General features: G+C 37.4%; 1 protein-coding gene across 6 annotated transcripts in view; it reads right to left on the bottom strand.

Annotated features, from left to right (window-relative positions):
• The window catches only part of LOC120948773 (transmembrane protein 132E), a 56,655-nt gene that overhangs the window by 26,076 nt on the left and 13,385 nt on the right, over positions 1-17,194 (bottom strand). For all 6 annotated transcript variants that reach the window (XM_040365477.2, XM_049605214.1, XM_049605213.1 and 3 more), the window contains exon 3: positions 3,191-4,103. In XM_040365477.2, the coding sequence (XP_040221411.2) occupies positions 3,191-4,103 (913 nt within the window). The remainder of the gene's footprint in view (positions 1-3,190; positions 4,104-17,194) is intronic.

The raw sequence follows: 17,194 nt of genomic DNA, 5'->3' as shown, positions 1-17,194 counted from the left end.
CTTAGACAAAAACAATTACCTTACAGCAATTTGGGCATTTTCTTAGCATTTACAAGCCATTAAGATTGAATCCCGAAATACAACAGACATCCAATCAGCATTAAGCCTATATTTTTCAAGATTTGGTATTCCTAAAATTATAGTTTGCGACCATGAAAATTCTTTCAAAAGCATACAGCTAAAGAACTTCTTAAGTAATTTAGGGACTACCATTGAATTCGCGTCATCTTCAGAGTCGAACGGAAAAGTGGAGAAAACTCATTGTACATTGATGGAAATATTTAACACAAACAAGCATAAATTTCCCGATCTACATTCTGAACAGTTAATATCTATCGTCATAGCAATGTATAACGACACAATTCACTCTGCAACGCGCTATACACCTAATGAAATAATATTCAACCAAAGTAATACAACGAACCGTGAAAACATAGACAAAACTGCAAAAACTATTTTTCAAAATGTTATACAAAACTTGAACAAATCAAACAAACGCATGATGAAAAACAACAATAGCAAAGAAGATCCTCCAGCAGTTAACCTTTCAAACCCACTATACATAAAAAAGGGAACTAGAAAAAAATTGGACCCACGATTTATAAAATACGATTGTATCGCAGAAAATAAACACACCATTGAAACATCACGACACATAAAACGCAACAAAAAAAACTTAAAAGGATTAGGAATAATTAAATATTGAAATGAAATGAACTTTTCAACAGATACATGTAGTTGGTGAATAAAAAAAAACAGTTAGACCTAGTTAGGATAGGATTAAGATAAATATTGTAACGTTTATGAAAAAAAAATCCCTTTATGAATCGACCGAGGACGTTCGTCTTCCACCCCCCCCCCCCCCCCCCCCCCCCAGGAATTTAGGGTAACACTATGGGCGCACATAGATTACCATAGTTAGAAGCAAGATGACGAAGCTGTGAAGTATTTGACAGAGTAAAACAAACGCGTCTCACGGACTGCCCGAACTCGTTATGCCCGGAGGAATAACGTGGCCTGTCGTGCACTCGATCGCTCTCTTTGCGTTCAACCTTCACCCAGTACGGTTCGATAATGAAGTGTGTTTAAAATAAATAAATTATAACGACTCATAATTATATATCTTCAATCGAAAGATACCTTCTCCGACATCCCCGAAAATTTTGGCGCTTCATCGACAGCAGACGACGCTCAAACGTAGTTCCAAGCACAATTAAATATAATGATTCCGTGGGCACGTCACCCGAAGATATTTGCAACATTTTCGCTGAACGATTTTCCGATACTTTCTCCACCCCAATTGTAGATCAAACGGTGATCTTAAGGGCCACATCTTACACACCTCTAAACATGATTGATTACACCATTCCTACGTTTGATATACGCACAGTAGAAAAGTGCCTCAAAAGCCTTAAAACCTCTACAGCTCCTGGTCCCGATGGCATCCCGAGTTTCATTATCAGTAGATGCTATCAGTCCCTAGCACCTGTATTAACAAACATATACAACACGTCACTGAGTTCCGGTATTTTCCCACGCTTATGGAAGTCCTCGTGGATGGTACCAATATTTAAAAAAGGGGATCGCTCATGTGCTTCAAACTATCGCGGTATCACATCACTTTGTGCGGTATCAAAAGCTTTTGAGCTTCTGCTTCACGGCCGTATTCTCTTTGCTACATCGAATTACATTATGATAACCAACACGGGTTCGTACCCAAACGTGCAACATTAACGAACCTCACTGAATTCGTTGGTTTCTGCAAACTTAATCTCGACTCCGGAGGTCAAGTGGATGCTATTTACACCGATCTCAAAGCTGCTTTCGACCTCATCTCAGAAGTTAGGGATTTCGAATCAAATAGTTAAGTGGTTGCATTCCTACCTCACAGAACGCTCATACAAGATAAAGTTAAACGATCATACATCTAGAGAGGTGCTTGGCACCTCAGGGGTGCCTCAAGGCAGCAATTTGGGCCCGCTGCTCTTCATTCTTTATATAAACGATGTAGGGCAATTGCTAGCGGAACACCGTTTTCTTCTGTTGGGCGATGACGTTAAGCTGTTCGCTCCTATCAACGATACCAATGACTGCATCAATCTTCAACACGCCATACACCTGTTTAGCATATGGTGCCGTGATAATGCAATGGTGCTATGTATCGAAAAATGTCGCGTTTTGTCTTTTTACCGTTCTCGGTCCTGCACACGATTTAACTACCAGATCGATAACATATCCGTTGAACGCACCGATACATTCCGCGACCTTGGGATCATTCTCGACACACGTTTAACATTTAACGATCACCTAGAGAATATAGTGTCCAGAGGGAACCAACTACTGGGTTGTATTATTCGATCAACGCAAGGTTTCCGTAATCCTATGACCATAAAAACCATCTATTGTGCCTACGTTCGATCAGTGTTAGAATATGGCAGTATTGTTAGCGACCCCTGTACCGAACAATGGAGTAATCGAATCGTGGCCATCCAAAGAAAAGCGACTAGATATGCTGTAAGACTGTTACCATAGCGACAGGGCGATGTGTTACCGTCATACCAATCCCGGTGTCTGCTTTTAGGGATTCAGTCGTTGAAAAAGCGCCGTGAGATAGCTAAATGCCTTTTTATATCAGGACTACTTAACCATCATATTGATGCTCCTACTCTATTAGCTACGATAGAATTTAACGCGCCATCTAGGAATCTACGTACACGTCAATTCATATCCGTCCCTCGTTATAGAACTCGTTTTGGCCAGTCTGATCCTATGTCAGCTATGTGTCGAACTTTCATAAATAACTTTGATTTATTTGATTTCAACATACCACAGAATGTTTTTAGAGATAGACTCAGGACACAACTTACGTAATAATTTTATTTTCAAAATACATTTTCTATTCTTGTGCATCAGTTCTCCCCTATCGATTTATGTACCTTAAATAGTATATAAGCACTAATTTAAGTACATTCATGTAGGATCTTCAAGATCCCGATAAAAAATAAACAACAATAAACAATGTTCTAAAATATCAAAGGAAAAAACTGTTTTCAAAAATATTTTTGATAATAGCTTCACCCATTCTTGTGATCAAGTTTGAAAAAGTGACTGCTAATTATTCTTGATAGTTACTTATATAGATATTTCAAAAACAATATGTTTCGATTTATAAAAAAATAAAACTACGTACCTTACTATAAATACAGCAATATTCTGACCTTTCTCTGGATGAAGAAAAACTGGAACGTGTAATTTTGACAGTGGATACAGAGGTTGTTGAGGAACCATCATAGTAAGCGTATTATCAGCGCGTAGTTCTTTGTATGGTAACTGTGATTGAATAAGAGGAATTTTTGCAAAAGGTGTCAACGGTTGAATCTGTACTTTAGGTTCACAAAGTTCTGGACTTCGTGCAGGAGGCTCGAATACACTATAAGACACTTGTACTATTCTTTGTGGGCTCTTGGGTGGCGTGCTGGAGATACGTCCGTCTCTTTCTGGAGGAGGTAAAGGTGGCCACCAGTTGGATGGTATAATTACTTCTGCTACACATACGCCATCTTCGCCTTCCGGCATACACTTCCCTTTAAGTGGAATTTGGTTACCCATCGACGCATGAAGCAGTACGCAAATTTTCTGTCTTTGTAAATGACCGCCTGGATCTGCACCAGCATGAAACAAAACGCGAAGTACAGGTGAATCACGTGCGACAGTGTTTCGTACTACATGGGCGGATATATCTAACTGAAGATTTGACTGTTGTTGTAATTCCATCAATGTGGCGGTTGTATTATGTGTGGAACTTCCTTCAGCATGTGTGCTTTCAAGTACGTCTGGAACGATGTAACGGGCAGGTACTGTTTGCTTTGTAGAAAACGGCCCATAGCTAGCTCTAACAGATACTGGTTGTGTAGTTTGTACTACCGTGAATCGGTCCACCGATAATACGGAATCACCATTAGATGATCGTACTTTACCATAGTTTGATGTTGCAGCCGATACCACAGATGCTAAAGCACTTTGTCGCGGAGAATGCTTCAGAAAGAATCCACTATCTGGCGTTTCAAAATGAACCTCAACACCAAAAGTGAGACTTATAATTCCTGAAAAAAAAAACGAAAAAGAAAAATATATGAATATTTTAATGTATGTATTTCATTAGGTGCCTTTACATGGAACAATCATTTGATAGCGAATCTTTCCTCTTATCTAGGGGTTTTCAATCCACTTTAATGTTAGAACAGAAGATTTCAGCTACGTTAAACGAATGCTGAAGGCTGCACGGGTGATTGCCAAGCCTTGAAAGCCAGTTCAAAACAATAGCACTTACTTTGTAGCGGCCTAAGAGAACATCGATGGTGAAGTGGGTGGTGGGAGGAAAAAAATATCGGACTAGGATTACATTCTTCAACTATGTATGTAACAGCAGCAAATATTTATATTCTGCTAAAAAATCGTTGTTGAGCTTTTTAGTTTCGCTTTTGTTTGATCGGATCAGTTTTGAACCGTTGTTCACAAAATTGATAAGGTTCTCATGGCAATTTCAAAATAATTTTTGAAAAACTTTTTACATACTTTGGTTTGCATTTTCAAAACAATAATTACAGGAGAAAAAAATTGTGATATTCGAAAAAAATATATTTTGATATTTACTCTTATAAAACTTATAAAACCTTAAAATAAGTTATAAAAACAATTTTTAAAAATCGTTCAAAAACGTGTTTCTTTAAAACCTCTCTAGAATATGTTATTTATATTTTTGAACGATTTTTAAATGCGTTAGTTAGCACATAAAACCTGTTTTTCGATGTGTCTTTATAGTTATGGTACGTCCATAAATTTGTTTTTTCGTCATAAGTCGTGTAAAAATGTGTTAAAAAAAATTTAAAAAAATATACGAAGATGTGAAATAGTATTCTGCACAACTTATACATTCGCTGTTTTTATCTATCTCTTATGGATTTTCCGCAAATCGCGAAAAACGACTGTCCATATAGTTGTGGTAGGCGCTGTAGCTCCATAAAATAAGTTAAATAAGACATTTTTTCGCAAATAAAAATACAAATTCCCTTATAAAACGTACTACCTACCCGGATAGGTGGTCATAAAGATGAGGGTGTATTTTTGGTCATAGAAACGAAGGTTAAACGAATACTGAAGGTTGCACGGGTGATTTGAAATCTTGAAAGCCAGTTCAAAACAAAAAGTTTTGTTTTCAAAATCGTAGGGGAAGGTAGGTAAATTTGTTTATTACTCGTTCAATGGATAACAATGGATCCGTGTGAATGTTCTTAAGTCTAATATTAGATTAAAATAAGTAGTAAGATCATCTTAATAATTCGCTTCTAAGGCAGTTTTTAAAGGATTGCACTGAGGTTCCAAAATCAAACAAATGACGAACTTCGTTAAACACCCTAATCATGGAGTTGAGGGGGTCTCTAGATCCATATCCAGTTCGACTACGGTTCAGGGCAAGTAACGGACGAGAGCGAAGCTGAACAGCAGGCGCGTAAAAGTTTAACTGCTGGAGTAGGGAAGGACAGTCGATGTTATTTTGCAGTAAACCAGCCACAAATAGTTGTTGTGCGGTACGGCGTCGGATGTGGAGCGGTTGCAGTCCGAGGAGCAGAAGTCGCGATTCATAAGGTGGTAACTGACTGCCAGGTGGCCAAGGTAACAAGCGTGTTGCGTATCGGGATAAGCGACGCTGTATCGATTCCATTCTCTCAGAAAGTCTTTGGGTTGAGGGCTTCCAGACGACACAGGCGTATTCGAGTACCGGGCGGATAATACCACAGTATAACGCTTTGATGCAGACTGGGTCTTTGAAATCTCTTGTTATCCGAAACAACATGCCAAGCAATTGATTACCTCGGGTAATCACCTCCTCTGTTTGCTGGTCAAATGACAGCTTTGAATCAAGTATGACTCCGAGATCCTTCATAGTATTAGTGCGTTCTATTGGTAAACCGTTAACTGTGTAGCTGGTATTCTTAATTTCTCGTGCGCGTGTGAATGAAATGACTCGGCATTTTTCAATGCAGAGGCTCAGGCGGTTTCGATTGCACCATTGGTGAAAATCGAGAAGGTATTGTTGTAGCTCGGAGTGGTCTGTGTCATTTTTTATCGTCATGTAGATTTTAATGTCATCTGCATACATTAAATGATTCGCTGCTGGTACTACATACGATAGGTCGTTGATGAACAGTACAAACAGTAGTGGACCCAGGTTGCTACCTTGTGGCACACCAGATGATGCAATGAAAGACCTTGAATGGCACCGTGAGAAAGATACAGCATACGATCGATTGACAAGGTACGATTCTAACCAGCATATTAAATTTCGCCCAAGTCCCAACTTGTTCATCTTGGCTAAAAGGATGTTGTGATCGATGCTATCAAAAGCAGCCTTTAAATCCATATAAACTGCATCTGTTTGAATCCTGCTATCCATGTTACGGAGACATTGTGATGTAAAGTCAACAAGGTTAGTAATCGTCGACCGCTTTGGAACGAAACCGTGTTGTTGAGGGCTAATATAGTGATATGAAGCCGTGAGTAAACTTGTTTGGATCACTTTCTCAAAAACTTTGGCTCCAGCACTGAGTGATGTTATGCCTCTATAGTTGGCTGCATCTTCCTTGTCACCTTTTTTAAATATGGGGACTATCCATGAACTCTTCCAAATAGAGGAGAATTCTCCTTGTTGCAGCGAAAAATTAAAAATTTTGGTGAAGATCGGCGCAATGGACTCACAGCATCGGCTGAGAATGATGGCAGGAATACCATCTGGGCCGGGACTAGCTTTGGGCTTGACTGCTTTGAGCACATTTAGAACAGATTCTTGCGATATATTAGTTAAATTAAGGTCGATGACATCATTAGGAGTATTAATTAAAGCGTTGGTGATAATATTGTCGTCAGTAGTTGAGATTGTGTATGCCTCCTCGAATCTACACGCAAATATATCACACATATCTGAAGCAGTTGAACCAGCTCGGTCATTGTGGTAAATCGATTTAGGTGTCACATTTGTACTATTGTGTTTCTTACGAAAACTCCAGAGAGCTTTGGGCCTTTTGATAAAATTCTTCTCCAACCGAGACAAGTAGCCACCGTAGCGTATTTTATTGTAACTACGGTACAAGCGAGTTGTTTCATTTAATATGCTTTTGTTAACAGGTGATCGGTACTTCGTATATTTTTTTAATGCAGCTTCCTTAGCTCTTTTAAGTTTTTAAAAAGGTAAAGACGGACACCTTAAGGGAAATGGTAAAAATCTAGGGAAATATAAGTGCAACGACCATGAAAATGTGCATACATTATCCTACACTCATGTTTTATCAGAAAATGTGTTGAAACTTTTAAGTTTCCATCGATTATTGCGTTTTTTCCATGAATGAAAAACATGGTTTTTTTCGTGCGGTTTTGAAATGTTCGGGTAAGACGGACACCTGATATGGGAAAGATGGACACCATGAAGGGTAAGATGGACACCTGTAGAAAACGTTGGAAATTGAAGAGTTTTACAGTATTTTAATAAATTCTATCGCTTTCCACGTCCTGGTACGTTTATAAACCAATTCTTGGCCTATTGCAACGACGATTCATTCAGCCATGGTTTTAGGAACTGTAAGCGCCGATTTTAAAACATCGTAGAATGCAGCATCTAAAGCATTATAGAAATATTGCACACTTACAGCTGATGTTGCTCCAGCTTACAGAACAACAGTCTAGAACTTCCTTTTAGGAAAAGTCCACAACCCCAGTCTTTTTTGAGGGGCTTGTTAATAGTTCAATCCATGTTCCACCATGTCACAATTCAACATTTGATATTTGTAATCCCATAGAATTTCTCATCTATTCCTGAACAATGTCGTATCAATGCCTCTTCTTTTTATTGTTTAAAGTTGTCCAAGTCGTGACAAGATATTGGATTTCGTGAAGCGCCTCATCAGCGTCGAGCGAGTAATAGCATAACGAATGGCTACTGTTGGTTGGTTTATAGCATCGGAATACCCTTATTTAAGGTATTTGATGAAATTTATTCATAACCAATTGATATAAGAAGTAAAATAAATCAATAAATTTGGTGTCCTTCTTTCCCTACAACAAAGTGTCCGTCTTTCCCGCTTTGGTGTCAGGATGTTTAAACCACCAAACAATATTTTGTATTGCTTTCATTCTCGTTCTTTCGCCAGTTTTTTCATTAATGATCACGACAACTCATTCATGAAATAAAACTTCCGGAAATATAAACAATACAAGTTGTAGAGCTTAAGATCCGTAGTAGTCAAATTAGATCCACAAGGATGCTCATGATTGAAAATTTATTTTGTTCGTGGATTTAACCAATTTTGCATATATTATGCCAAAAATGTTCTCAAATGTGTTGTTTAACTTTAAGTTAAGATGCTGCATTGTTGATTTCTTCGAAAATTACCATTTTGATGCATTTATGAGAAGTGTCCATCTTACCCGCAGTGTCCGTCTTTACCTACCTTCCCCTAACACTATTTTTCAATATCGATATACGCCATTTCATTCTGTCAGTTTGGCGGGAAATACGTCAAAATATTGAAAGATTTATGTTTTGATTTTAAATGTGCAGCATTTATATTTTAGAATGCAAATACAATCATTATGTAACAAATAATAATATAAATAAATAAATTTATTTTAATACATAAATGAGACCCATAATCTTTTATTTGCAATGATTTGTTGTTCATAGAAATCTATGCTAGTATGAACTATGGGCCTGTTGAAGGTATATTTTTAATTTTATTATGTTTGTGTGTTTTTTTTCTTGTATTATTTGTTGCTAATAGTATAAACCATTTTAAAATATACTGTAATGTTCCGTAATGAAGATTAAATAAATAATAATAATCATAATATATAAACACAACATAATAATTTTGAATAAGATAATTTTTTCTGCTTTTTATAGGACAATTGTAGCTAATTCTCGTCACTTTTACTCACAGGTAGTACAAATATTAAAAATTTACATACACAACTTAGGTGGATGCTATTACAAGCTCGTGACGTCTAGTTCACTTTTCTAAAGACATGAATAAAGGCATTTAAATAATTAGATAGAGCAGGTGCATTGAAATAAAGAACTTCCCAAATTCGTAATGAAAAGCAGCACATATTGTTTGTCTTTGAACATTCATCCAATACCTTTCCAAGTGCTGTACTGCCTTCAGAAGGGGTAATAAAACTAAAAATCCTTCTTGGTTTTACAACTATCTAAAAAAATCAAAATTGCACGATAGCTACAAACTAAGTATTTACTTCATTTGTAAAGTTAAACCCGTGATAGAACCAGTGACATTTCGAAATTGATCACAGACAAACAAAGTCACGTCAAAGTGACCGACCAAGAGGTGGTTGCTGCAATGTCACCAATCTGGTCACACGTCACAACGACTATGTTCATCTTGCGTCTGATCATCGCACTTGTGTACGTGAGCTGATTTGAGGTTCGTTTCAGTCATGAGCGTTGGTGACTGAAACAGTGATATTTGGTAGCACAGTACACAGCCAGCAATAGTCATGATTATGCTTATGCGGGCAGTAAGCTAAGCTTGTCAGTCAGAGTATCGCGTTGGACTCAAGAATTCACATGTCGTGTTCAGCATGTCATGATGCACTTTTATTGACTATCAACAATGAACATCAAGCTACCACGGATATGTTGATTGTTTTCGTTGGTGAAAATCTCGTGATAGTCATGACATTTTGCAGCACTGGTCAGGATGTTTAAACCACCAAACAATATTTTGTATTGCTTTCATTCTCGTTCTTTCGCAAGTTTTTTCATTAATGATCACGACAACTCATTCATGAAATAAAACTTCCGGAAATATAAACAATACAAGTTGTAGAGCTTAAGATCCGTAGTAGTCAAATTAGATCCACAAGGATGCTCATGATTGAAAATTTATTTTGTTCGTGGATTTAACCAATTTTGCATATATTATGCCAAAAATGTTCTCAAATGTGTTGTTTAACTTTAAGTTAAGATGCTGCATTGTTGATTTCTTCGAAAATTACCATTTTGATGCATTTATGAGAAGTGTCCATCTTACCCGCAGTGTCCGTCTTTACCTACCTTCCCCTAACACTATTTTTCAATATCGATATACGCCATTTCATTCTGTCAGTTTGGCGGGAAATACGTCAAAATATTGAAAGATTTATGTTTTGATTTTAAATGTGCAGCATTTATATTTTAGAATGCAAATACAATCATTATGTAACAAATAATAATATAAATAAATAAATTTATTTTAATACATAAATGATACCCATAATCTTTTATTTGCAATGATTTGTTGTTCATAGAAATCTATGCTAGTATGAACTATGGGCCTGTTGAAGGGATATTTTTAATTTTATTATGTTAAAGAGAATAAACTCTATGCAGGTAGTATTTCACCATGCATTTCGATAACATCTTTGACAGCTCATATGTCAAATCGTTACAATTTATGAAAGTCATTACATAAGTAATTGAATTTATGAGAATACTAAACTTAACCAAAAATTAGCTTTTACCTTTTACCCGCTGCGCAAATTTCAGCAGTTGCCTGCGCAGCCAATGCACAATGGGCAGTTTAGAACAAATTGCGGGATAAAATTATTTTTGCAGAAATTGTTAGTTTTTATCGTTTGTAGTAAAGTATTATGATAGTAAATAACATTTTATTTGTAGTTCGCATCCATACCACCAGGTGGCGCTACATAAAATAGTGTTTTAAGGGATCTTTGCTTAGTTTTATTAATTTTGTGTGTTTTTTTTCTTGTATTATTTGTTGCTAATAGTATAAACCATTTTAAAATACACTGTAATGTTCCGTAATGAAGATTAAATAAATAATAATAATAATAATATATAAACAAAACATAATAATTTTAAATAAGATAATTTTTTCTGCTTTGTATAGGACAATTGTAGCTAATTCTCGTCACTTTTACTCACAGGTAGTACAAATATTAAAAATTTACATACACAACTTAGATGGATGCTATTACAAGCTCGTGACGTCTAGTTCACTTTTCTAAAGACATGAATAAAGGCATTTAAATAATTAGATAGAGCAGGTGCATTGAAATAAAGAACTTCCCAAATTCGTAATAAAAAGCAGCACATATTGTTTGTCTTTGAACATTCATCCAATACCTTTCCAAGTGCTGTACTGCCTTCAGAAGGGGTAATAAAACTAAAAATCCTTCTTGGTTTTACAACTATCTAAAAAAATCAAAATTGCACGATAGCTACAAACTAAGTATTTACTTCATTTGTAAAGTTAAACCCTGTCTTTATTTTAGTGCGTGTAGATACTGATATTGAACTGGTTAACGAATCAGAGGAATACAGCTCATTATACAAAATGTCCTTCTGGATGCATTTTCTTTCTTGCAAAATATTCTTTGTAGCATCTCCCCTCTATCCTTATATTTAGTTTGTCATGAGTTTTGGGAGTTTCTTCTCCCAAAACGCCAATAGATGCTACTGCATTCATAACGTTTTCCTGTTATGCGTATAATTTAAGAATTACTTTCCTTATATCCTTCTATAATCTGCAGTAGGACCAAAAGGTATTTTGTTCTGATTTGCTTCATTATATTTAATGATAAAGTTAGGTTAGAATAGAAATTTACATATTAGATAAGTACATGAGCTGAAACTAAGATACACAGCTTCGTAATTGAAATGAAAGTTGATCAAAAGCACGTAGAATATATTTTTTTAGAATACACGAAATACGCTACACTAGGCACCTATGGAGCCGCCTAGTTACGCATGTGTCTGTTTTTAGAAAAAGTTGATGTGAAAAAACTTCAATAAAATTCGCGTTCGCAAACTTTCGCAGAATATTTCTTCACAGATTGATAGTATATATATTACACTATGATGTGACATATATGAGACAACGCCACTCTATGCCACTTTTATAATGGCATCAAGTCAAAAATTAAAATTATGAAAATTTTCAGGAGGTTTCTTCAGTTATTATCGTATATTTTTGCATAAAATTAACTTAGCTCAAAATTTTTCATGTGTTTATAAAGCTGACTAAATATCCTTCATAAAATGTCTAAATTTATCAAAATCGGTTCATATTTGAAAAAGTTACAAAGGTTTAAAGTTTTCCAAAAAAGTGAAGATTTTTCTGCGTTTTTTTAACAAATCTCGACTTTGAGAGGTGTTTTCTAGAGAACCAGAACAGATAAAGAGCTCATATTTGGTATTTTTCTTAGTTTAACCCTTAGTATTAAAACCTATTATTTGGAATTGCGCTATTACAAAGTTGATTTTTTGAATTTCATCTCGGCAAATGCCCATTGTGCAATGGGGCAAAATTTGCGCTGGGTTGAGCAGTTTTGGCGCCCTCTGTTGGGGAAATAGACGAACTATTTCACGCGGTGGAGCAAAACAAATGTTTTTGTCGCCCATTTTTTCGACTTCTTCCTCTCCCTCCTTCGCCCTTTCTTGCCTTACTTGCGCTTCTGCCCGTGTCTTTCGCCGTCAGCTGATTGTGTGTATGTGTTGGTATATATGTGCATTGCGGTTGTGTATTGTAATTGGTGGATGTTAGCATTTATTTATATATGACGATGCGCGAGAAATTAATTCATTTTAGGATTTAAAGTATTATCGGTGTACTGATGGTTTATTTTATTTCGTGCCGCTACTGATGACGCCATTTGATGCCCGTGCTTATCGAGGATGGAAAAGCCTATTTCAAACAAGCGTAGGAGAACGTCTAACACTAATCTAATTTTTTTTAATTTGAACATGTTTGATGCTTCAACGACCTTCTAAGCATCATGTAGCACGGTGTATAGTGGCAATAACATATTTTTTTAAATATGCCGAAATTTGTCACGAGTTTTCGGGTTTCGACACACACACGCACACAGCGCGGGAAAGTGACCGTTCATTCTATCATGTCGCGATCCCCCACCCCGCCCGGCGCTTTGAATGAGGATGCGCTACAAGATAGCTGAACCAGCCGTTCTACCGATAAGATAGTCGTACTCGCTCGTGCGCATGCATGTGTGCGTGCGTGTTTGTGCGTGCGTGCGTGCGTGTGGAAACCCCAAAAATGTTTGATCCTGATGCGTACATTTTCATCCGCTGCGGCTACAAAGTCGGTGCATTTTTGATCTCGCAACCTGAGCGACAACACAACCATTGGATTGGCACCACCATTTTTGCAATCGGCTCTGCTGTTTGGGGTATCAAAAAGACACACGATCGAAGCAAACGTGCGTGTGATATGTAGAACATTTCTTTCCAATACAGGTAGACTAGTGGAAGTAAAACTTTAATTGAATTCAAACAAAAGATAATTCTGGATTTGTTTGTTATGGTGCGCGTGTGGTGCTGCACCTGTCCGTCCAAAATCTGGTGGCTTGTTGGCTTGGAGTCGGTATCATGACGCCGTGTGGCCGGCACTGCCTTGGAATGGGTAAGGCTCGGTATGTCCTTCGGTCAAGTGTATTCCCTGCATTTGTCGCGCCACGGCGGTAGACCCGGCAGCAACAAAGTTCATCGTCCCCGGTACGAATGGCGCTTCAAAGTTCTTTTTCTTATTATTATTCTTGTCATTACGGCCTACGCGATCGTCCAGGCCTTTTCACTTGAGTACCACGTCGCCGGATAGTCAGCTCTTGCTACGGCGGACGGTTCATACGCGGTTAGAACCCACGACGGCCATGCAGATGTGCGGAATGATGGCGGTGCCGCGGGACCGCTCCTATCCAGCGGACAACTTGCATACTGCCACACTGTCTCCTGCCCGATGCATACGCTGCAGGCAGGGGGAAGGATGCACCTCCACAATAAAAAAAAACACCGTCATGAACCAGCGGCAGATCTAACGGTAGGCAGACTAGGCGGTCGCCGAAGATCTCTAGTCTGTAGTATGCCGTATGTTTACAAGTGGACAGAGTATTAGCGACAATGGCCCCCGGAAAGATGGTCGTTGGGCCCCCGTGGCTGGAGAACCAATTGCCCCCCCCCCCATGCCGCCAGCAATTTTAGGGCCTGTGACCGATGATCGTAGGAGTCTCATGGCAACCGCCCCCCCTCCTCTCTCCCTCCCGCCGGCAATTTAGGTATACTGTTCAATCTCCCAATAGCTGTGTGCCAGTACCCTCTCCTCTCGGTCAGCAGCTACCATTTACAGGGGCCTCAACTTGTCTTTCCGCCTAGGGCCCCCGATTCCCCCAATCCGCCACTGTCATCAACACCTTCCTTTCTTTGACCGATGAATCATAACATTCCGGAAGAAAACACATTTGGCGAAAGTGTTGCACACATACGCCCTTGCGCAGACGGCTCAGTCTATCTGTGTAATCTACAACATACGAAAGCAAAAGCTTAGGGTAACAAAGTTATGCTTAATGCTGTAGCGACCTTAGCCGCAACAAGTTCTCTACACAACCGGCTACGTGTAGATGGAGCTGAAGGCGGCATCGGCGGCATGTTCGGGCGGCTGACACTCAGCGAGAACATTTTATGAGAAGAGAGTGAGAAGCGATCGAGACGAGCGAAGCGATGGCGAAAAAAGGCCATTCTGGTGTCGGTGATCGCGGGATACGGTGTTAAGTAGCGGGATTATAAAAATAAATTAAATTAGTTATAGTCAAATAAATGAAAAGTTAGTTTTATTTAGTAGTTAGAAAATGTTTTTATCGGTCATTTAGTGCTAGTTGTTTCATCTGGTGACAGCGGTAAAGCGCATACTTAGTAGCGCAAATAACGCTAATTCTGGCTGGTGTATGAATCAGGTATAGTGGTGAAGGAAAAAAAAATTTTTTTGGGTAAGTGGTGAAGGGAAAATCGTAGCTTGTTAGTGATTAAGTGATAATTAGTGAAATAAGTGTAAATTTTCATTTTTTTTCTCAACAAGTTTCCTTAAAAGTATCAACTTAGTAATAATAAGCAGTAAGGGGTAGTTGGTACAGTAGTTTAAGTATCATTTTTATTAATCCTTCATTCTTTACGCTTACGTAGAGGGTAATGAACCCAAGGGTGTTGGCACTTAGGAACAGATCTGTTCAGGTTCATTCAAAAAGTGTAAATAATATTAATCCATCATTACCGCAACTAAACTCCACGGCAAATAGTGAAAGTTGTCTAAACACACAATATAATTACCAAAAACGCCTCCAAGTTCTCAAAGGAGAATTATTAAATCAAAGCCTTGAAATCGATAGAGCGTTGAACGCGTCATTTTCAAAAATGGCTTACGAATTCCCAACGGAAAAGGCAATGCTATGCATTCCTGAATATCACGGAGCTGCAAAGGAATTAGATGGATTTTTATTTCAAGTGGAATATTTTGCGAATCAGATACCAAGAGGCGAATCGGAAGAGGATTTAATTAGAACGGTAATGTTCAAATTAAAAGGAAATGCTGCTGGATTTTTCAGTCGCATATTAGATGATACGTGGGCGAATGTTAAATTAAATTTAATAAAGCTTTTTGGAGAAAAAATGAGTGTAGAAGCCATTTTCCAACAAGTGGAAACTTTGCAGCAAGGAGTCAATGAACCTTTCACTCAATATAAAGAAAGGGTGGCAAGGTTAAAACAAAATATAATGAACATCGATACGAAAAACAGTGAAGATTCTTACGCACAAAAAAATTTAAAAATTCACTTTTTAGCCGGATTAAGAAACCCAGAATTGCAAACTTTAGCCAGAACCAATAAACACTTGGAATTTGATGACTTGTTGGAATACCTGGAAGATGAAGTTGTTCAAATCGAACATATTCGGAAAATTGAGGCTAGACTAAATCGCTCGCAAACACCGGTACCAAATAATGAATATGATGAGACCTACAATGCGAGTCAAAACAATAGTTTTAATAATCGTTCAATGGGCCACAACACAACGTATGGAGGAAACCAGCCCCATACACTAATGAATAATAGTAGTGCCTCACGCTGCGATCATAACAACACTAACAATTTAGATACCTGTGATTTTGGTCAACCACAACATAATAGCACTACACATAACCAAAATAACACTAACTTCAATTATGATGGTCAACCACAACATAATAGCACTACACATAACCAAAATAACACTTACTTCAACAGTAGTTTAGCTCAGCCAAATAGATATTTTGCATCTTATAAAAATAATTATACACAACATCCACGAAAACACTATTACCAAAATAGAAATCAGTACACACAACCACCACAACACCATTATGAAAACACCTGTCCACCATCATCACAAAACTACTATGCACATAAATTTTCACAAGGGCCTTCTCAATATACTTACCAAAAGCAAGCATATCAAAACATGCATACAAAAAACTGATACAAGGAACACTAGTTGATTTTAACACTAAAACTAGTGTTCCCTTAAAACAAAATAACATGTTTTCTGTTGGTTTACAAACAGAGACGTGTAAGGAGACGAAGCAAACACTACACAGTACTCCCATAGATGAATGTGAACCGCTTAATATTGAATGCACTAGAGACGGTAGGTTAATGGCTAAAATTTTGTCGCAAAATGTAAATAAGAAAATGGTGAATTTTTTAATTGATTCGGGAGCCTGTTTCAACGCCTTGAGTTTGGATATAGCAAAAGAGCTAGGTTTAGATTTTATGAATCACAATGATAAAGTAACTTTATCAAGTTTCGATGGATCCTTATCAAATACTGAAGGGTCCATGTTTTTAAAACTACATATTGGCAATTTTGTATACCCTATAAAATTTTATATACTAGAAAAACTTAGCGTTCCAGCTATAATTGGAGCAGATTTTTTAAAAAAATATACAATGTGCATCGGATCGAATTTTCAAATAATTTATCTGAAGAAGCCATTAAATACTGAACCATTAAATACCGCAGACGAGAATATAAAAAAAAATATGGATGAATTAGAGCAAATAGACGGTACCCTTTTTGAAAACAGTGATAACACTCAAAAAGGAAATTTCGAATTGCTCCCACACATAGAGAAGCAACTCGCAGATTGCGACGTAGTTAAAACGAGCAAAGATAGGGAATTAGTAGGTTCAGAAAGGTATAAGGAATTGATGGATAAAATCAATTTAAATCATTTAAATAATGCAACAAAAATCAGCACAAACAAAATTATTGCTGACTTCAGTGATATATTCTACCTCCCGG

Source organism: Anopheles coluzzii, chromosome 2 (assembly GCF_943734685.1).
Source record: "Anopheles coluzzii chromosome 2, AcolN3, whole genome shotgun sequence".
NCBI lineage: Eukaryota > Metazoa > Arthropoda > Insecta > Diptera > Culicidae > Anopheles > Anopheles coluzzii.
Note: the sequence above shows the minus strand (reverse complement) of the source record. Positions and strands in the feature narration are given on the sequence as shown.